Source organism: Fistularia commersonii, chromosome 1 (genome assembly GCF_037954325.1).
Source record: "Fistularia commersonii isolate RoL2024-O1a breed Wild chromosome 1, RoL_Fcom_v1.0, whole genome shotgun sequence".
NCBI classification, from domain to species: Eukaryota; Metazoa; Chordata; class Actinopteri; order Syngnathiformes; family Fistulariidae; genus Fistularia; species Fistularia commersonii.
The window spans coordinates 16,853,819-16,875,729 of NC_141284.1; the positions used below are offsets into that span (position 1 = coordinate 16,853,819).

The following is a 21,911-nucleotide window of genomic DNA, read 5'->3' on the forward strand; positions in this document are numbered from 1 at the left end:
AGGCTCAGAATACCCAAAGAATATGTCACAATCACGACAAAAAAGCGAGCAAGAAGTTAGCCTGAGTTTGACCTGCTGTTAGTCAAAACGTGCCACCAGATTTGAAAAAAGGGATACCATCACTTATAGTAAAAAATATAGATACAAATACTTATATATATATATATATATATATATATATATAATACTATATATACATATAGACATACATACACAAACACACACACTTATATGTTTATAAATTTATGCATGTTCTTATGCACAGATACAAGTTGATAAATACCATACTTTGCGTGGAAATGTTAGTATACATTCTTTGCATACACTTCTGTGCGTACGCAGGGTTGATAAATGAGTCCCCAGTTTACTATGTGCATTGAGGAAATGTCTTCAAGTGAAAAATTACCAAGTCCGATTGCCATGACAAGATAACCATAACCATGATCTGGATGACTGAGAACCCTTCATAGAGACGCCAGTAACAAGAAGAAGGTGTGAAAACACAAACCAGCATCAACGAAGGAAAAGAAAAACTACTATCCGCAAGTTGCCAATAAATTACCCATACAATGAAACTACGAAGTAACTGCACTCTGCAGCCGCAGGTCTGTGATCGAGTTCAACTCAACCAAAACAACAAATTACCACTTGACAAACTACTTGCTTAGTTTCGGTCACGACTGAAAATGAAAATTAGGTATCGATTAGAAAAAGTTATTTGTCATTGCTATTAAACAAATTGCAAGGTTTATGAAACTTAAATACCCGTTTACATGAGCAAACTCATCAAATCAGTTTGCTCTTTAGATAAAACAACATTGTAGCATTCAACAACAACAAAAATACTTGAACATGTCCAGCTGGACAAATGCAGGTTCTAAGGCATAGTTCTTCCACATGTTCTCAATAAAAAGTTGATCCGTGGACTCCCATCTGATGGTGTCAGAACCACTAGAAACCTTTTCTAGAGATCATGATGGAGAGAACATCCTGTCAGGAAGGTGTTTATAACTATCAGTGCTGGTAGTTTAAAGTGATTCATTGTTATTTTCACGTTGTGTCTTTGTACATTTTAAGGTGTCACTGAACCCATCATTACTTTCCAGGCTCCTTTGCACTGCAAACCACCCACAACTTTCTTTCAATGAGAAACCACCATCGTCCAAAGTGACCAGACCCAATAAAGAGACTTCACTGCCGATCATCCGAAAGATTCAAAACATATTAGGGTCGTCAGCTGTTACCTCAAATCAACAGGCATCCATGTTCTCGGGCAGTGCAGCCATGAAAACAGCTGGAAAATGAACAACACCATCCAGAACCAGCAGACATTTAATTCACACACGCTGATGAAGCATAAAACCACGATTTCTCCGGTCACAAGGTGGCGTTAATAGTACTTACATCCCACCATCATCATCGCAACCGAGAAGATCTTCTCTCCGTCCGTGGTCGGGGCGATATTGCCGAAGCCAATGGTGGTCAGGCTGGTCATGGTGAAGTATAAAGAGGTGATGTAGAGCGAGTCCTTGCCCGGCCCCCCCTCCCACTGGCCCGAGCCACTGGCGTTGTATCGGTATGGCGAGCCAATGCTGATGGCCAGCTGATAGAGCCAGCTGTCCCTCTTGATGGTGTTGGTGGCCTCATCGATCACTTCGTAGTCACCAATGCTGTACCTGCAGGGCAAAACATGACCACTTAGTGGCATGACTTGAATGATGAGGACAAACGTAACATTATGGACTAGAACAGGGTGGAATCAACAATTTCCTTCGGAATAAATAAAGTTGTTCTCATAGAAAAACAGTTGCAACAATTAAAATATCCATATCTATAAAGGTCCAGATCTATAAAGATGGAATTTAGATGTTTTTCTAAAATCTAAGACCATCTTCCTATGATGGCTATGAACAATGAAGCTGCATTTTGGAGAGAATTAAAAAGTTTGCAATGCCTGAATGCACTGCAGATGGAAAAGTGAGAATTTCATTGTACAGGGAAACACGTTTCCAGACTGTCCATATGACAATTAACACTTTGAATCTTGAATGCCAATACTGCTAACAGGGCAATCCCAGGTGACATCAGACTGTGGGGAAGCATTTAATGGGTCACCTGGCAATCACAGGGGCCACATAAAGTCATTCAACCATTCACTCCCTCACACCAGATTTTTCTCATAATCATCAGCGGAAGTTTTCAAATCCAGCTTTTGAGAGGGGTATTGAGGGGGGTAGAGGACGGGGCGGGTAGGGAACCGGGGCAGGGCCATTGCTGAAAATGAAAATGAGAATTGAATAACCATGAATCTAAAACAAATAGAGTATGAACTGGAAAAAAAACAACCAAAAAAACTATCAGAGTCCAGGCTCTTTAGGGAGAATGAATCTCTATGGCGCCAAAGGTTTTCTTGACGAAGCATGGCAGACCCAGGTCTTGAGGTAGGAAAAAATGCTATTTAAAAAACTCTAAAAATCCTTGTATTTTGATAGAATCGTAACATAAATCCCCCACCACCCATTTGGCCAAATTACTTCTGTGGAATATGTGCCAGGCCACTCCAAGATCACTAAACTAATGTTATTAAGGCTATTAATCATTAAAGGGATGGATTAACTACATCCAGGGCTTTTATTCTCTCCCAGAGGAGCCATTCCAGATCCCACCAGGACCATCTCCAGACCAAAACCCACACCTTTTGGAAACGGATGAGCCGGCATTTAGAATCCCAGAACCCACGCCCCCAAACCCATTCAAGAACTTAGACCAGCAACACACATCTGACCAGACCCCGAGATTTACGGTGTTTATCTTGCCCAAAGCGAGGCCATGGGGCTACAGCCAAACCCAGCTCACATTTGGTTGAGACAGATGTTTACCTGAAGGGCTAATCACAGAACCACAAAGAGACATCCAACCATTCAGTCTCTTATTCACACCTACAGACAGTTTAGAGCAGGGGTCGGCAAGCTTTAACACCCAAAGAGCCATTTGGACCCGGTTTCCACAGAAAAGCAAACAGTGGGAGCTGCAGTTACTTTAAAATATGCCACTGTATATACTGCTTAGCAGGTAAACCGACTTCCGCGAGTGTGACGTATATTTTGAGCGTCAAAACATAATACATATAATTTTATTTTAAAATTTCAAGATCACAACAATCTTCCAATTTAGAACTGAAATCAAATAAAGGAACTAAAACAAATAAAATACACTTCAATTAAACACTTATAATTTATTTTCCCAAGCCACTCAGAGCCGCAGTGTAAGGATGAAAGAGCTGCATACGGCTCCAGAGCCGCGGGTTGCCGACCCCTGGTTTAGAGACTTCAGTGCACCTGCAGACTGTCTTTGGACTGTGGAAAGAAGACTGAAACATGGAGAGAACCCAGGCAGGAGAACCTGGAGAGAACATACAGAGTGAACCCAGCTGATCGCTGGATCAAAAACTGATGACTTCCTGATATTTGACCACTGTCACATCAACTTTAGTATCCAGGTATTCTTAAAATATCTTAGTGGTTTGAAAAATAATTGCTATTTTGTGGCATTTTGTTTTTTACCCTTTGTATTTTTCTATTTCATTTACTACAGCTATTTGGAATCTGCAGTAAATATTAAATATTAAACCAAGATTCTTTAATTGGGGGGGGGGGGCTTATTTGTCAAAAATATTGAATGAAACAATAACAAAGAATGTCAAATTAGTGGAAATTTGTTGAATGCATCAAAATCAAATTCAGAAACAATTCTAGAAAGTAGAAAAGGAATCTCTAGACTGACTTTAAATTGAAAACAGATTAACTCCACTATGCTGGGTTTACATATCAATGTCGCCAATACTGATATCGATCAATGAAAAGCACCACGAGGCTGTGAACCATCAATACATTAGTACTGACCCTTGGCCTCCAGCGGGTCTGAGGGAGCTGCCCTGCAAACAAGACGTCGGATGCTCGCAGCTGATTAGAGGAGGTGATTTACCACCACTGCACCCTAGCGCTGTTATTTGTCGGGCGCCTGAAAAATGACACCTCCTCCGCCATGTTCCTCCAGAAGCATTACATAAACCGCTTCATCTTCAACGACTTTGAGAGACTTTGGCTGCAATAGCAGCAGGCAAACAGCAACAGCAGGTGTTTTGCAAAAGTCCAGATGGGAAAATGGAGTAATGTCGGCACACAGAACCAATTAGGGAACAAAATGAGGGAATTTCCCCCCCGGGGGTGGGGTTCTACGGTCTAGGTGCGTTTACCAGATACAGGCGAGCCAGTGGGCGACCAGCCCGAACACGCAGACCAGCAGGACCAGGACGGCCGCTCCGTACTCCAGGTAGTGGTCCAGCTTCCGGGCAACACGGCCCAGACGCAGCAGGCGGACCACCTTCAGAGAGCTGAACAGACTGCTGATGCCCTGAGGGGGGAGGCGGAGGGGGAAGCAGGAAGTGGAAAATAGAGATAGAGAAATGGGTTGAAATGGGTTGGTATCAGTTAGGAACGTTATCAGCCTTCATCCATTCACTAACTACAAATCTTCTCCCGCTCTCGGGTTTCAGGGTGATGGAGTCGGTCACAGATGACATTGGTGCAAGAGGCGGAGTTTATTCTGGACTGATCGCCTGTCAATCACAGGGCCACATGTAGGGACATCAACCCAATCACCCTCTCATTCACACACACTAACAATGTACGAGTTCTCGATGAAGCTACTGAGGGTTTTTGTGAGGAAGCTGGAGAACCTGCAGGGAGCCCAGGTGAGAGAGAACACAGAAAGAACTGAGGTAGGCATGGGAGAACATCGACGCCAGACAAAGAGAACCCACTTTATCACGGGATCAGAACCTGGAACCGTCTTTCCTTAACAGTGCCATGATGTTTTTTCTTAGAAACTTCATTGATCTGAACCGTCACCAGCTGACCATCGGACCCACCTACCCCGATGGAACCTGTATTGCTGATAAATCAGTTCATTCATTTCAGGGGAATCGATTTGTACCACATGTGACTACATCTTCTCAATATACTTCCTCCTGAGACATATGCGTTAAATATGCCCCCAAACACACTCACTCACTCACTCTATCTCTTTCTCTCCCTCCTTCGAGCACCACAGCTTCAAAGACATATCCCTGGGGCCCGAGGTGCTAATGAGTCCAGCAGGACGACGGACGAAGCAGATGGAAGGAGTGACGAGACTGAGCCGCACCTGTTTGTCCAAACAGGGACACAAGACACTGCTCTGGTTCCTCCCACAGGAGGAAGAGGAGCTCCCTTTGCCACATTCCTCATCTAACTCCCTCCAAACCACTTCACCCTCCCTTCATGTCACTCGAGAGCCCGTCTCTTGAGTTCCTTATGGTGTTGAAGACCCCTGTTCTGCAGCAAAAAAGGAGATACATGTCCCCAGAAATTCTGACTAAACATCCCCAGACATTTCGAAGAATATTGAATTCAGTAATGGAAATAACTATTGAATTTATTGTAAAATTATTTATTGAAAACAAAAGACGCTTCATGCCACCCAATGCATTTTCTCTAATTGGAGAAAAAGGAAATAGAATAAAAAACGGAAAAGTCCATTCATTTTTCAAGAATGCCCCCCCCCCAAAAAAAAAGATCTTATAAGGCAATCAGCAAGAGACATTCCCAAAATAACAGAATATTCCCTCTGTGGTTCTCTTGATTTGACATAGAACGTCATCTTTTCACACATTCCTTTCTTACTTATACCCCCACCCCATTCCCCTAGTGTTGAAGTCACACTGCGTGTTCATGATGGTCGCTGCTCTCCCGTCACCCAAAGGTCAGTTAGAGTTGACCTTTCCGAGCCTCCACGGCACCTTGGAGACACTCCACACTGGGAGTTGCTCTGGGCTACAGGCTGCTCCGTGACAGCAGGTGCCTCTAGGATCGGGGTTGAAGGTGGGTGAAAATGTTTGTGGTGATCACACCACCCTCCACGGAAGCCCGGGGGAGCTTTAGCCGCCTCATGCGGAGGAGGTTACATCACTTCTGTGCTGCTTCTTCTCACCCTCTTACGTTCCCGCTGACCTGCGCAAAAGTGTTACTGCTCTAAATAGTTTATAAAAAATAAACACCTTTCTCGGCCAGGTTAAACACTGAACCCTGGAAGCGTTTCTTATTGTTTTGAATAGGCTTGATCCAGCGGTACAGGGAAACAATAAAGTTGGTCCAAGATCGAACAGGCATCTTTTATTTCTCCGCATCCCTTGAAGCGTCACCATGATTTCGAGATGCTGACTGGAATTTTGCTTAAATATAAAATCTGGCTTGATATGTGGCCCACATGGTGACCAGCGTCAAAGAAAAGTGCCAACTCTCCACTCTCCGCTTTACTGAAACATAAAAAACACACACTTTCCATTCTGAACAAAGCCCCGCCCTCGAGGCTCTTACGGACATGTTCACTTTGATTGCAACACTTCCTCCATGAAACCAAATGTAGGAGATGATCCATCAAATTGAAGCAAAGAGCATCAAATGTGGAGAAGAAAGCTGGTTGACCTGCAACACCAACAATTGCACTTTTTTGTCTGAATTGCACTTTTTGTAAGTCGCTTTGGATAAAAGCGTCTGCCGAATGACTGTAATGTAATGTAATGTAATGAGATGAACAGATGGTGGTAGACTTTGCAAAAAGGATGAAATGATTGTAGTGAATACTTTTTTCCAGAAAAGACAGGAACATAGGGTAACTCATAAGAGTGGAGGTAGGCGCACACAGGTAGACTACATCTTGTATAACAAGGTAATCTGAAAAAGATCAGTCACTGCAAAGTAGTGGTTGCTGAAAGTGTAGCCAGACAGCATAGGCTGGTTGTTTGTAGGATGACTCTGGCGACAAGGAAGATCAAGATGACAAAGGGAGGAGGTATGGTTTTCAAGGAGGCGTGGAAAAAGGTTCTGGGTGGTCAGGGAGAGCCCCCAGATGACTGGACAACTACAGCTAATGTGATCAGGGAGACAGGTAGACAAGTAGATAAGGAGACAAAATAGATAAGCAGTTAGAAAAGATGAAGTGAGAGGACCGAAGAGAACAGACAGGAGTACAGGGAGATACAGCGTAAGGTAAAGATAGAGGTAGCAAAGGCAAAACAAAGGGCGTACAATGACTTGTATGCTTGGTTGGACAATAATGAGGGAGAGAAGGATTTATAAAGGTTGGCAAAATAAAGAGATAGAGATGGAAAGGATGTACAGCAGGTCCAGGTGATTAAGGATAGAGAGGGTAATGCATTGACAGATGCTTGAAGAATGATCAGAAGATGGAAAGAGTACTTTGAAGAGCTGAGGACTGAAGAAAATGAAAGGGAGGGAAGGGCAGAAGAGGTGACTATTGTAGACCACAAAGTATCAGAGATTAGTGAAAGAGATGTGAGGAAGGCATTGAAGAAGATGAAGAGTGGAAAGGCAGTTGGTCCAGATGATATACCTGTGGAGGTATGGAAGTGTCTAGGACAGGCAGCGTTAGAGGTTCTGGCTAGATTATTCAACAGGATGTTCTCCCCCCTGTCGAGGATGGATAGGATCACGAATGGGTCCACCAGAGGGACAGAACATCTTAGATGTTTTGGAGAGCAGATCAGAGAAGCCAGACTGAGATGGTTCGGTCATGTGCAGAGAAGGGATAGTGAATATATCGGTAGACGGATGCTGGAATTGGAGCTGCCAGGCAGGAGGTCTCGAGGAGGACCAAGGAGAAGATTTATGGACGTAGTGAGAGAGGAAATGAAGTTAGTTGGTGTGAGAGAGGAGGATACAGAGACTAGGGTTAGATGGAGAAGGTTGATTTGCTGTGGCGACCCCCGAAGGGAAAAGTGGAAAGGAAAAGAAGACTGCTTTCATTAGTAAGTAAGGTACTATTCAATCTGATAGTCCACATTTTTCCAGCCTTCAGTTTCTAAATTCCTCATGTCTCGTCTAGTGCAAACTGACCTCTGAGAAGAGGATTTGTGAGCTCTCACAACTGTCCACCAGGATCGAGGAGTTCAGTAATGATCCCGTCAATGTTGTTAATGACACTCAGACTGACGCCCGAATTGCGGGCATTTAGACCAGAAACTGCAGTAAAAATACTTCCTGGCAGCTTCTTCCATCACAGTGGCAGCTCTCTCTGTAATGACCTGCTTTCATTCCTGTTTAATCAGAAGCCCGCATGCAGTATCCTCAGTCTGCATCCATCCATCGGTGGCCAGGTAATATAAGAAAGTTGTATGAAATATGTCAATTAGTTCGAATACAGTGGTGGACGAGGAGGAGGGGAAACCTGTCTTCAGCATTTTCATGATCATAGGCAGAAAGTTCACGTAGGCCTAGTGTTGATTTTCCCACCATAGCATGTTACCCACTCCCTTGAAATTGCTGAAATCTGAGCACTAACTCAACAGGAAATTAGTGGATCCATCGTTGACCGTGGGGAAAAAGCTAAACCTGAGCCTAGTGCCACCTCCAGACTTCCGCAGTGATGCCACCAGCCTCCCCGGCTTGGTTTTCTGTGGGTTAACTGATTTTCCTGCTAGGGATTATGCTTAAAATGGCAACCAGTAGAAATTTAGGAAATATTGGGTCATTTCAGCCTTAAATGTGACCTGATAAACTTCTCAAAGCAACAAAGACTTCAATATTGTATGTATGTGTCTGTATGCGAGTGACGTGCGTGTGTGTGTGTGTGTGTGTGTGTGTGTGTGTGTGTGTGTGTGTGTGTGTGTGTGTGTTCTGGCTCTACAGCTGTTGTGTCTCAGACCTCAGACTTTTTTTAGCATTAGGAATTACTAGACGGAAAAAAAATTAGCTGCTGGCAGCTTAAATACTGCTATTATAATTATTGGTGGCTTTCAAAGACCCATGTGATTAAGACCCACTTGTCAGACACACACTCACACACACAGACACACACACAGAAGCACACAATGATGGATTTTTGTGCTGGCACTCCCACGACGGGTACTTTTTTTAAGTGCATGTACACGAATAGAGAACTGCGTGTGTGTTTTAGACAACTGTTTGCCAAAAACCCACTCAGAGACAAATCAAGACTAAGAAAAACAACAGCATCAGTTCATTTTTTCATTTTTATACCCAAAGATGGGGGCTTTGTGGGGTTCGGTGTTCAGCACTGCTCCCACACAGCAAGACTGTATTGGGTTTCTGATCTATGAGTTGAATGTTCTCTCCAGGTTCTCTGTCTTCCTCCCACAATCCCAAAACACTTGGTTCACTGAGGACTAAATTGTCTGTAGATGTGAAAGAGAGGGCAGGTCAATCGATGGATGTCTCTGTGTGGCCCTGAGATCAACATTTACAGTCCATGCTAAACCCCGCTTCTTGCTCCATTGACACCCTCTTGCCCCCCAGCACCATGCACCCCACCCAGCCCTTTGAGCAGAATAAGTGGTATAGATGATGAATGAGTGAATGGAGATGGCAGATTTTATCTCATTATTTTGGTGGGAAACAGAGCGGAAAATCACATCTGATGTATTTCGCGCCACGTTGATGAAACTTGAGAACAATCTTGCAGAGGGAGCTCGACCTCAGGCCGAAAACCCAGATTCTACTGTCAAATAGCAGACAAAGAGAAATAATAAACCATCAGCATCGCGCAGCATAAGAACTTCTCACCCAAATATTATGCAGCAGAATGTCTTATTTCTCCATCCCCACCCCCCTGCTGTATCGGCTCATCGGAGCAGCTGATCCCACCCACAGCAGATCCGAATCTGACGTTTCCACCCGGCAGCCTCTGGGGACTTGTTTTAATGAATCTCAATAATGAAACTATTACAGTCTATTCAGAGAAAAAACAGCTATTTTTAACTGCGCGGAGATGATGTTTCCAATAAAATCAAACCAAAATACGCATCCCCGCATTCAACATCTACTGAAGATCGTCCACATTCTTTAGTCTCCACTATAAACGTGAAACACAGGCCTTAGCCAGACACGTCCTGTTCTTCAAGTCTCAATACGCAGTTCAAATTTCTCTGAGCTGTTTTAGGCTCCACGGCAAATCAAACATATCCAAAAATTTAAATGTCTTTGAAAATATTTTAAAATTTGTTCCAGGCACTCCCAGACCCCTATCGTCAAGCTATGATCAATCATCACACCTCGTCAGAGAATGAATCTCTTAAAGCACCGAGAGTGCTCTCACTGTTGTGTGATAACCATCAAGCGTTTCACTGTGACCAGTTCAGTGTAAATAAGCCCTGTTCTGAAACAGCTAATGAAAACCCCGAAGCAGCCCTCTTCCTGCCGAGCAATAATATTTCACAATAAACGCGCAGCCCAAAAACAGTCAATTGCATTTTTGGTGGATATCCCCTGAACAACAGCTGCCGGATGATGACTAATGGAGCATTATGACATACAGTCCGGCTGGGCATCATATTATATACAACATGAATTGCTATGTTTTTGAGTATGACTTCCTGTCAGGATTGGTTTGGTGGCTGATGATTATCGCAGCTCACACTGAAAACACCTCAAGAACTTTTTTTGTCCATCAAAACAGCTGCAAGCCATGACAAGTTGATCGGGGACTAACCAGGTAAAATTATGGTAGTCAGTTGCCAGAGATGGGTGAAGTGACAGGCAGGTGGCTAAATGCTAATGCCGACGAAGCAGATCTGGTTGTTTTTTTTTTAAAGGGAAAAGCGTTATATAGTGGATCCAACCCATCACAGACCCCCCCCCCCGCATACCTCGTCCACGTTCTCAAAGGCATTGATGATGTCATAGGGCAGACAGGAGAGCAGGTCAATGACGAACCAGGTCTTCAGGTAGTTCATGCGGATAAGCTTGGGGTCGGAGATGACCTCGCCACCGGGACCCACGAAGGTAGTGTGGAAGTTAAGGACAATGTCCACCAAGAAGATGACGTCAACCACGCTGTCCAGCACCAGCCACACAATGTTGTTCTGCTTGGTCTTGAAGGACACGTTGTAGGGAACCATGATGGCTGTGTAGAAGGTCAGGATGAGGATTACCCAATCCCAGGTAGTCTTGAAGGTGCAGTAATGGAGGATGATATGTGGGGGCGTCTTTGGGGCCTCCTGCTTGTACTGGGGCAGGATGTCCGAGTTGAGCTGAAGTACCTGGAGGGCAAAGACGGACAATATACTGAAATATAAAGGCCAGTTCTTCAAGGAGTAGCTCCAGCAGGACCAGCCTGCACAGCATCTCAAACCTGGGACCAACATTAATTCAAAAATCCTCACGAGCCCACACCAATTATTTAAATTTTTCAAACTATGTAATAATAGCAACAGATTCTTGAAAGTCAGCCAACAATAAAGACTGAAATTGTAGAAAATCTCTCTTTATTTTAACTTGTATTTATATATATGTATGTATAAAAAGATCTGCTTTATCATTCTGTGATGGAACAGGTGACACAAGGCATTAATCGGTGATTACGTCCCATTAATAAAAGTCATGAAGATAGTCGTTTATTAGTTCCTTTGTGGGGAAATTTAATGTTAACAACAGCAAGAACAATGAGGATAAAGCAAGTAAGAGATATACTGTATTCATGCATTAAGCTACACAAAAAATGTTCCTATTCTAACATTATACATTTACAGCTATGAGTGTACATGATTGTGGTAAGTGAACTACAGAAAAAAACGTCAACGAATGTGCAAAGTCTTGATTTAAATGAGGGATGTACATAAAAAAATATCCCTCTGTGAATGTAATTTTTACAACTATGAATGTGAAAAATATTGACAACAGTTGCAATGTAAAACTTAATAAGGACATTATCACCCAAAATACATGGAATATAGATAGTTTATTTATTTACAGTGTAAAGATTGATTGTACATGCGTGAGATGGCAAATTTCACGTTGCACATGGTTCAAAAAAGCATTTTGTCTATTGAAAGTGGTGCTGGTTGAAAGGTTTAACAGCAGCAGGGAGGATCCACCTGTGATACCGCGCCTTCAGACATCAGTCTGTCCAGCCTCTTCCCGTCAGCTGCACATATACTACCAGCCCCAGCGTAGCATCGATGCTGTAAAAGCAACCAGCTTCACAGGGTTCCCAAAAAAAGTTGAAAACGGAAAAAATGCAGCCAAAGGGCCACAGCACGCACAGTGTAGCCCATGTCCAGCATACAAAAAAACACTTTAACAAGGTAAGAAAATACTTTAGTTTGAAGGTACACCAGTAGCGAGAGCTGTTGGAACAGGCAGCCAAACAGGAGGCACCATCTTGAAACAATCCCCAGGAAAAAGAAGCCTGACATTTATATTACATCACCTAGCATTTGCATAATGGCGAGACAGTTCACATTTTCTGTGTCCCGTAATTTCCAGACTATTAGCCGCTACTTTTTTCATACGCTTTGAACACTGCGGCTTAAATACTATTGCTGCAGCTAATTCATGGATTTTTACCGGATTACGAGCTGCATGCCGCTAAAATATTTAGCCCCGTCATGTAAACCATTGAGGTTATACTTAGACACCACAGAACACACGTTTGGTTTACACAAGTGACATTCAGAGCGACACCAAAAGAGAGACAAAGGAAGTGTGTGACGGAGGAATTCTGACGGGGGTATAATTACAACATCGAAGAAGATGACTTTAGTGGTTTTAGTGCGCAGGATAAAGATAAATATACCGATCAATGACTTTTCCTGGTAGGATAGTGTATTTTCTTCTAGCCAAATGTGTTCGGCACTGTTCAAAAAAAGCATTTAGTAAAATAAAAGTTAAAAAAAATCTCTGTGTCACAACTTTCTGTAGAAATATCTAATGTTACAAACGAGCACTTGTGGCTTACGGACAAGTGCGACATAGATATGTCCTTTTTTTTTCTTTTCAAATTTTTGGTTGCGGCTTACTTTCAAGGTATGCTCAATAGTCTGAAAATTGTTCTTCATGTTATTGTTGTGTTTGCTAGGGTTCTCTCTCTGTGTGGCATCACCATGTCTCCTACTTGGGTTCTGTCCAGGTTCTTTGCCCTCTTCTCTCAGTCCAAAAACCGTCAGATGGTTCACTGAAGGCTCTGAATCGGCAGTCCTCAATACCCTGCCACATGCCAGATGCCACCTATTTCTGGCCCCCGAACTGTGATTCCTTTACTATGTGTTTTGGTTTGGTCAGCACATGTAAACGTGGACCGTCATCTTCATTCCAACAATACTCTGACAGCCTGACACCGAGTCACGCAGAGTTCACTGTTGCAGTGAAGGCGGCACTTTTTTTAACTATCACTTTTGGAACTGTTTGCTTATTGACATGTCGCCAGCAGTAGGAACCGAACTGGATGAAAATGCTACGTGCAAAGTTCACCACAATATAATTGATATATCAGGAGACCATAACTATTACAAAGATCTCCACTCTCAAACGGCTTAATGAGATCAAGCATAGGAAGTTTGAAAAGACATTTCTTCAAAATCCAGAGGTAAGAACAAATGTTAATGCACTAAAATCATCATATCGACCTGCAAGGATTCTTTTGCAACAAAACAAAGCAACTTTCCTCACTTTCCATCCCGATTCATTGTTGCTCTCTGCAACAAAATTTGTCCAGATAAAGGAGATAAAGGTTGATGCTACATAAACCCAAAAGATGGCGGCCTATTACCGTCTATGACTCGACGCCAGGCCGGGTTTGATGGTTTCAGCCTGAACTGATTTCGGTTCTGGTTGTATCCTGCCGTACCTGGCATGATTATCAGAAGGGGACGGGGCTCCGAGGAGGCTCTAGCAGTAAATAAAAACAACATTGAATCCAAACCCAGGTCATTACGGATTCAAACCTGGAAGCCCAGCACTCACTGACTGGAGGATAGGGCTCCAGGAAGAGTAACATTGGAGGAAACCCCAGGATAGATTTAGCATCTTTTAAAAGTTCAACCAAAACGAGGCCTTGGAGACTCACAATAATTACCATTTACAAACTGCAGGACAAACTAGTATCATCTTGATGCATTGGGATAGGAATCATCTAACTTATGTCAGAGGACATCAAACACCCGATCTCATCCTCTCATCCTTGAATGACCCCTTCTCAAAAATAACATACTGTACATGTAAACAAACCTACCGAACACTCAACATTCTTGGTCTTGACCTTTTAAGGTTGTTGTTTTAGTCGAATCTCATCTGCTGCGGAGAATCAGCTCACAAGTCCTCCGATGACCGTGTTTTGTTTTTTTCTAAACAAATAGAGGATGCTGTTATTTAGACAAACGCCCACTGATGGGGAGGCGGGGGGGGGGGGGGGGGGGGGGATTCTGCCAGCTGGGTTTGTTTTGTATATTTTATTTTGTTATTAGTTTATCTGTTGCATTGAAATTGCATTGAAATTCTGACGGCAAAAGTTTTCTCATTCTCACAGGGAATGTTTCAGAAGAGGAGTGCTTTGTTGGGCCAGACTGGCTGAGTCTATCATGATAAGGAGATTTAAGTGATTTATCCGTCTGTTTGTTCCAACAATGTTTGTGGCTTTGTGTCCAGGCTGCAAAGTTAAATCAAAGTTCATCTACTAAGACGCCTCTTGTTGCTGCTGAATACATGGCCTCAAGCGGTTGCTGTACTACTGGGATGCACAAAAAGAGCCTGCGAGGCACTTTATTTTGAAAAATCAGTCAGACCCTTTGCTGTTTATGGATCTAACTTCCTGACATTTCCAGGTGGAGTTTTTGGCAGGAAACAACATGACATCTAAAAGGGCCGTAGTTGTTGAAGACTGCTATAAAAACACATTGGTGGGATCCGGATCTTGTACCTTTAAAACTGCTTGTACTATCACAGGTTTTACAACAATGACAATTACTGATGCTTTTCCAAATATTCCAAGAGCAACTACCAATTCTACAACCAATGTGTTTCCTACAACTAAACATGAGTGGGTTTATTCTACTCTGCCTTCAACAATTGATTTTATTACATTTCCTGATTTAACTACTTGCATACAGGACTGTCTCAGAAAATTAGAACATTGTGATTAAGTTCTTTATCTTCTGTAATGCAATTAAAAAATAAAAATTACTTTTTCATGATTTTCTTATATTTTGAGATAGGATTTTTGAGTTTTCATGGACTGTAAGCCATAATCAGCGATGTTAAAATAATAAAAGGCTTGCAATATTTCAGTTGATTTGTAATGAATCCAGAATGTATGACATTTTCGTTTTTTTATTGCATTACAGAAGATAAAGAACTTTACAATATTCTAATTTTCTGAGACAGTCCTGTAGATACCCGGACGACTAAAACTACTTCTACACCTCCAGCTTCTGCTGTCTTGACTCCAGGCTCAAATAGTACAAGGACTGGCTCTACTTAAACTACTACTGATATTGCTGCTGCTGGCTCTGCAGCCTGTACTACCTCAGTACTTTTAATGCTGCTCGTGCTGGCATGCCTTGTGTGAGCATGTCTCTGCAGTTAAGCATGACTATTTCTAGAACCATCCAGTTAGCCACTGTTACCCTTGTTAGCCTCATTTGTCCTCAAACATGGACCGTGCCTGATTTTGATTGACAGGTCCGAGCGGCGCAGACATTCTCATCTGACCTGCGCCGTCGCAGCTGCCACTCAGACAACAAAGAGGGCGCCAATTAGGAGCAGAGTGTCACTGTGGCAGAGAGGAGAGGAGACGAGTGTAACACTCAATGGCGTCCTCGACTGAGGTCGCCAGCTGTGGCTTTCAGATTGAAGTGGAGACGGATCACCTGCAATGTGGATTCATCATCTACAGGATGCGACGCAACGTTCTGCCGGCCGGCAACAGCAGGGAGGAGGAAGTATCTCGGAATAAATGTGCTCTTTTTAATTTCTTTTTTTTTTTTTTTTCCAAATTTTGCCGCCTCTGAACTCCCTCCACGTCATTTTCTACAGTACTTTTAATTTCTGTCGGGTTGCAAATCACCGGTGTCATTTCTAGAGTGAGATCCAATCAGCTCTCAGCTCGTGCTTCACCTCCTCCATCCTGATACGGCAAAAACACTTCACCAACAAGACCAAAAGTTAACAGCTATGGTTTAACTAGAAATAGCGTCAGCTGAAAATAAAGAAACTCAGTCGGACCAAATCACTGACTGAAAGACAATCGAGCGTAATTCTTTGCTTATCCATACATATTGTCCCGCTTGAGCCAACGGCAACTGGAAGTGAGGTAAGAGACACTTATGGACACTTTAGACTTCCAAAAAACTTCTGACCTTTTTGGACTCTGGGAGACAGAAACCCCAGGCAGGAGAACCCTATGATATATTGATATTTGTACCTGTCAGGGGCCCATAGATAGAGTGTGATGTAATTATGAAGTAAGTGTATAACAGCAATCCGTATATGTAATGAATGTACTCTCCATGAGCCTTATTAAATTTTAAACTAAGTGTCATTACATAACAAACCCGGAGACTCCACACGGAGAGAACCCAGTCGATCATGTGTTCAGAATCTGCAACCTTCTTGTTGAGGTAACGGTCTTACCCACTGGGCTGTTCTTTTTGTATGTCAACTTTTTTTTTCATTTCTGTATTTTCATTGATTTTTCTTGTGTACATTTTTTTATTGTTTTAAATAATTTCCATTTCACTATTAATGTGTTCATCTCTTGTCTTTTACCGTTTCCCGTCTTCCTCCATATTTCCTCCGGTCAGCACCTCCCCTGCCCTCTCCTGTTGTGGAATTCAAGAGCTGGGATGAAACTAAATTAAAGTAAATTTGAACTAAAAAAAGAAACATAAAGACACACTTTGTTTTAAACCTACTTGAATAAAACTGGTCTGTGAGATGAGGCCCCCTCCTATTTGTCTCCACCCACATTATCTTTGCTGCTGAAATCCATTTTCTAAATTTCTAGCCGTCCCAATCACACTGAGTGCCGCTGCTTTGTCTCCCCAAGAACATGAAATATTAATGGCCCCGCTGGAGCGCCGCATCCCGTGGAAGAAGGGGTACAGCTCGTCGGGTTCTTTCGCTTATGTGTGTGTATGTGACTGTGTATATACGTGTGTGTGTGAGAAACAGTTTGACTGTCAGAGTGAATGTTTTATATGAGGCTTTATTTGGACAGAAATAATGCAAAGTGCAGGAGCCACTTCAACTGCAGGTTCACAGTGTTTCCGGCCTTTTACAACGTTGGATCCCAACAGCTGAGGGAGAAGGAGAGAGGAAAACGGCACCTCCATGAATTTCCTTAAATTTTTGTCGTTTAAATCCACCCGAGCATCATTTGGACGGGTTGTCAGTCTGTCAGAGCTGAGCCAGGAATGTGCAAATATTGGATGATGGTCAGGAATGGTCATTTTTTTCCAGACAGGGAATTTTTGTTTCTGATTTATTGTTCATTTTGGGGAAGATAACTTTACATTTTTAAGCAGCAGTGCCTGATTTGTCTTCAGTGCTGCTCTTCGTGAGAGCTGTTTGTGGTAGAAGGACGAAATGAATTGAATAGAAATATATCAGAGTCATAGTAGGAACCATGTGACTTGGCTTCTGGCTTGGTTATTAAAAGATCCTGGACCTCGGATATTCGTTACTTACTGTATTATACATTACTTACAACATACTGTTTAAACTATTTAACTTACAACAATATTTTAACTGCCCCTCTCTATTTAAACTAAAACCGAAACTGATTCTATGAGGGATGTTGCGACAAAACTGAGCTGGGATTTTAGAACTAATTTGGAAAAGGCATTTTTGGTGACATGAGCTGGAAGTTGTAATGACATGACAACCAGCGAACTGATCTCAGATGTGGTTCTGTTCATCAATATGTGGTTGAAGGATCAGAGCCCGTGATCGCTGCAGACGCTGGGGAGGTCAGACAGCACAGATGTTTGAAGCTTAGCAATGCTAATGTTAGCGGTCAGTCTAATTAACCCACAATCCCTGTAGTTTAGAAACAGTGGAAACAAAATTCTAAAAAAAATACGGAGATGACTTAATACGATCCATTTTTCAACATGTTAACATGGCAACGGCCGGAATAATACAAGACGTAGATAAGCTGGGTGTGTTGGCGAAAGCAGGGGCAAAAAATCTGGGTGTTTCACCAATGTTCTTGGCCAGGAGGGGCACACCTTCAACAACAGAGATGGAGGCTGCAACCACATGATAGCGTTACCCGAATGTTAACAGAGGAGAAGACTGGTAAAGCTACACCAGGAACTGAAAATAAATGACTGAACCTGGTAGGTCAGTCTGCAGTTATATCTGTCGGGATTCGGGTATAGCTTTCACGCCCATTTTTACAAAGAGTAGAACACGGTTTCTTGCAGAACATCTTCCAGTCTCTCCTGGACACTCTATGAGACAAGTTGATCTAGTTTAACCGTATTAGCCTGGAATGACAAAATATGGAATACCGTAATTTCCGGACTATTGAGCGCACCTCAATATAAGCCACAGCAGCTAGCTGATCACTATCTTGGGCTTCCTCCTGTGCACTAAAACCGTCGAAGTCGTCGTCCTGGGTGTCGGAGTTGAACGGCCTCAGATTTTCCCGGTCATTTCATTGGCCCGATGTGACGAGGATAACTGTTTTAGCGGCGTGAAGCTCGTTAGCCCCCCCCCCCAAAAAAAAACATAAATTATGCGCATCGTTATTTAAGACGTAGTGTTCAAAGCGTTTGAAAAAAGTCGCGGCTTATCGTCCGGAATTTACGGTATGAGTACAGAAATAAGAGGAAAGACTCGGGCAGCAATATTTTCCCCATCACGGCTGTTTGCCAGATTATCTCAGTAGCCTTCAAAGAAGCAGGATGTCTTTTTCACACATGGAGGAAACTCGGTGTGTGTGTGTGTGCGACTCATGACTGAAAAGTAAAAATAATTTTTTTTTACAATCTGGAGTGAAGCTCACCGGGAGACCTAATGGACACCGCAGAGCAAAGGCACTGGTTGCTATGGTTACCTGTATTTTACAACAGTTGCTTCATGCCCCTTTATACCAGCGCTCGAGAGAGTCCGTGTATGTGTGTGTGTGTTTGCGTGCACGCATGTGCTTGCTTGCTGCCTCACCTCGGCCAGTCTGGACTGCTTGTGGCTGACCTCATGCTTGCCGATGGGCGCCAGCTGCTGCAATGAGTTGCGGTTGTTGGTCAGTGCTCGAGTCAAACGGGCGAATTTGGTCCAACCTGAAGAACCGAGACGGGAACAGCAGGTTAAGAAAGACCCTCAGCTTCACGTTCACTGTAAAAAAAACTTGCCAAAAAAAAAAAAAAAAACTGACCACAACTTCGGAACCCGAAAAACTGCAAATTAGATAAGGACAAAAGTTTTTGGATAAGTATCTTAATTGTTTCTAAACATGGCAAATACCCTTGTAGAAAAACAGACTTGAAAACATTGTAAAAAAAATTAGTCGAATGAATTATGAAATTTAAAAAAGGCTTACACAAAGGCTTACACTAGAGTAACAAATGACATCTGTAAAAAACTGAGATTAAGTCTGTATTTAAATCTTTTAAGTTATTGTTCATAGTTTAAACTACTTGCCCTTTCCCCCCCACAGATTCATCCATCTATTGTAAATACGAGGGGTAAATATTAACTTAACTTGAGGTATAATATAATTAAAATAAGGATAATCTAATCTAAATCTAATCGTCGTGATTCATAAAGGAAACTTGAACACTTGGCTATTTTTAATCCAATTTTTTATATGAAGAACATGGGAAAGTGCTGGGAGAACACTGTAAAGAAAATGAAAATAAAAAGGTAAGCAGCTCCCTGTTGGCTAAGTTTTTCATCAGGAATGGAACCATAAGGCTGTCTTCAGCAGTGACGAATCCTAAGGACATTAAACACATCTTTATCTGAAGACCAGTCCCTGTGTTCGACAGCTGGCTGGTAACCAAACTCCAGCCACACCCCACCTAAGTGCACCCCTCATTCCCGAGAGTCTGTCTGCACAATGTTGACATGGCACACTGGATTAAGAAAAATCTGGAGAAACACAAGTGACAGAATGTTTTCAAAGCGTAGCCTGAAGCCTGTGTGTTTGTGCTTGTGTGTCTTTCACAAACCGACTGAGCCAAAAATTGTGAAAATGAATCAATTTACAGAGAATTATAAGTTCAGAGCAGAAAGCAGAATGTTTACAGGACAGGAAAGTCAAAGAAGTGACAGAAATCATTCATTTTCGCAGCAGCCATGGAAGCAGTATTAGAAATGATAGAATTGGTATTCCTGTTATTTTTTACCAATAAAATTACCACAGATTTACCTCCTTGCAAAAGGCACAGCAGGAAATAATGTTACACTCTAGTTATACCTCTGGTTGCATCATCTCTTCCTCATCAGTCTGAGGAATTGTTTCTCTCCATATCATATCAGAGCACAGATAACTTAGAACATGCCACCTGGAAGTCTGTCCAAAAAATAGTCAGTGGTGGTTATTTCTTGGAGGGGCCGCAGGCTGTGAGGCAGATGTGCAGGGGTCAAAACACAATTTGGTGTTCAAGAGGTGTGTGTGTGTGTGTGTGTGTGTGTGTTGGATCCTATTGTACGCCTCCAAAAAAATAAATGCCTTTCAAAGGGCACATCATGCACAGTCGTCATACATTGCCATCAACCCGACCTTTTGAAGGCAGCCATTACGGGTAAATAGTGGACTTTGAAGTAGCTTTTAACCCTCGAGCTGTGTGAAGCCTTCCATTCCGCTAAATCTGAGGTGATTTTAACCATCCTCTCCAAACTGCGACTGGATTCAGGGAGACACGGGTATTTATCGCCTCCATCTCTGATCTTCACTCCAAGAAATCTCCTTTGTGACTTCTTCACCTCCCTCTTAAGTGCTGCCTCTGTTATGGGATTCTTCAATACGTTAATACATAAATTTGGCTCCAGAACCAGGGGGGGAAGGGCTCAGAGTCAAAATGGATGTTTTTCAATAAGTTTCCAGAATGGGAGGGGGCAGATTTGCTGCAGTGTTGTTAAACCATACCCTGTATTGTTGGCACTGGTAGGACTCCAGGGGTCTGAGCCAAGGAGCCAACTGTCAGTGAGCCCACTCCTCTTAAAGGAGACAGTCCAAGACAAGGACTGCAGAATAGTGCATCCTTGAGGAAGATGTACAAAGATATACTCCTCTATTGCAAATGGCATCACGCTGACATGATGCTGTGCGTGATGCTTAGTAAGTACATTTAGATTTATGAAACGCTTTCCGTCAAAGTGCTGCACAAAGCATCGGGCATCCCAGGCTAAATACAACCCGGGAAATTTTGAAGAAATGCAACATCATCAAGCAAACTTCAAGTAAGCGAGAAAAATCAGCAGAGTTCTAAAAAAAAGTGAATAAACAAGTCAGCCCGTTTGGTCTACATGTTCTCACTCCCAAGCCTGTGTTACGAAAATTACCAGTAAGGGGTCTCTAATGCAGAGAAGCATCTTTTTTAAGGTGCAGCATTAGTGGAGGACCATGATTTCTCATTTACAATAGAGTCTGTGGAGGTTCTCGGTCATCCAGGTCATGGTGAATACTCGCCCAGATCTTCTCGGCGTGGCAAATGGAATTGAATTTCTTCACTTTAAAATGTTTCAGCTCTCACCTGAAAGGCTTCCTCAGTTCTAATGAACTGCTGGGAGTTTCTGAATATAACGGTCAAAACAGAAACAATATCTCTGGAGAAACCTTTCACAGAAGTAAAACACCATACTGGGATCAATACCAAGACAGATCTGCAAACACAGATCAGCCAATCAGCACCCTACAAACAACCAGGAAAGATTCACCACCAGAACCAGCCCCCGGTAAGGTCAAATGATCACATGAGCCTCTGTTCATGTGATCCAACAGGTTAAGATAAGATAAATATTATTGATCCCCATATGGGAAATTCTTTCGTCACAGCAGCGTAACAGGTTACACTCATTTGTCTGGTTTTACCTTCTCACATTCCAATCCAG

General features: G+C 42.7%; 1 protein-coding gene across 1 annotated transcript in view; it reads right to left on the bottom strand.

Annotated features, from left to right (window-relative positions):
* kcnh5b (potassium voltage-gated channel, subfamily H (eag-related), member 5b) overlaps positions 1 to 21,911 on the bottom strand; it is a 79,344-nt gene that overhangs the window by 33,348 nt on the left and 24,085 nt on the right. The window contains exons 6-9 of the mRNA XM_086148800.1: positions 19,020 to 19,135; positions 10,724 to 11,116; positions 4,256 to 4,413; positions 1,405 to 1,676 (exon numbers count right to left, since the gene is read on the bottom strand). Coding sequence (XP_086004926.1) covers positions 1,405 to 1,676; positions 4,256 to 4,413; positions 10,724 to 11,116; positions 19,020 to 19,135 — 939 coding nt within the window. The remainder of the gene's footprint in view (positions 1 to 1,404; positions 1,677 to 4,255; positions 4,414 to 10,723; positions 11,117 to 19,019; positions 19,136 to 21,911) is intronic.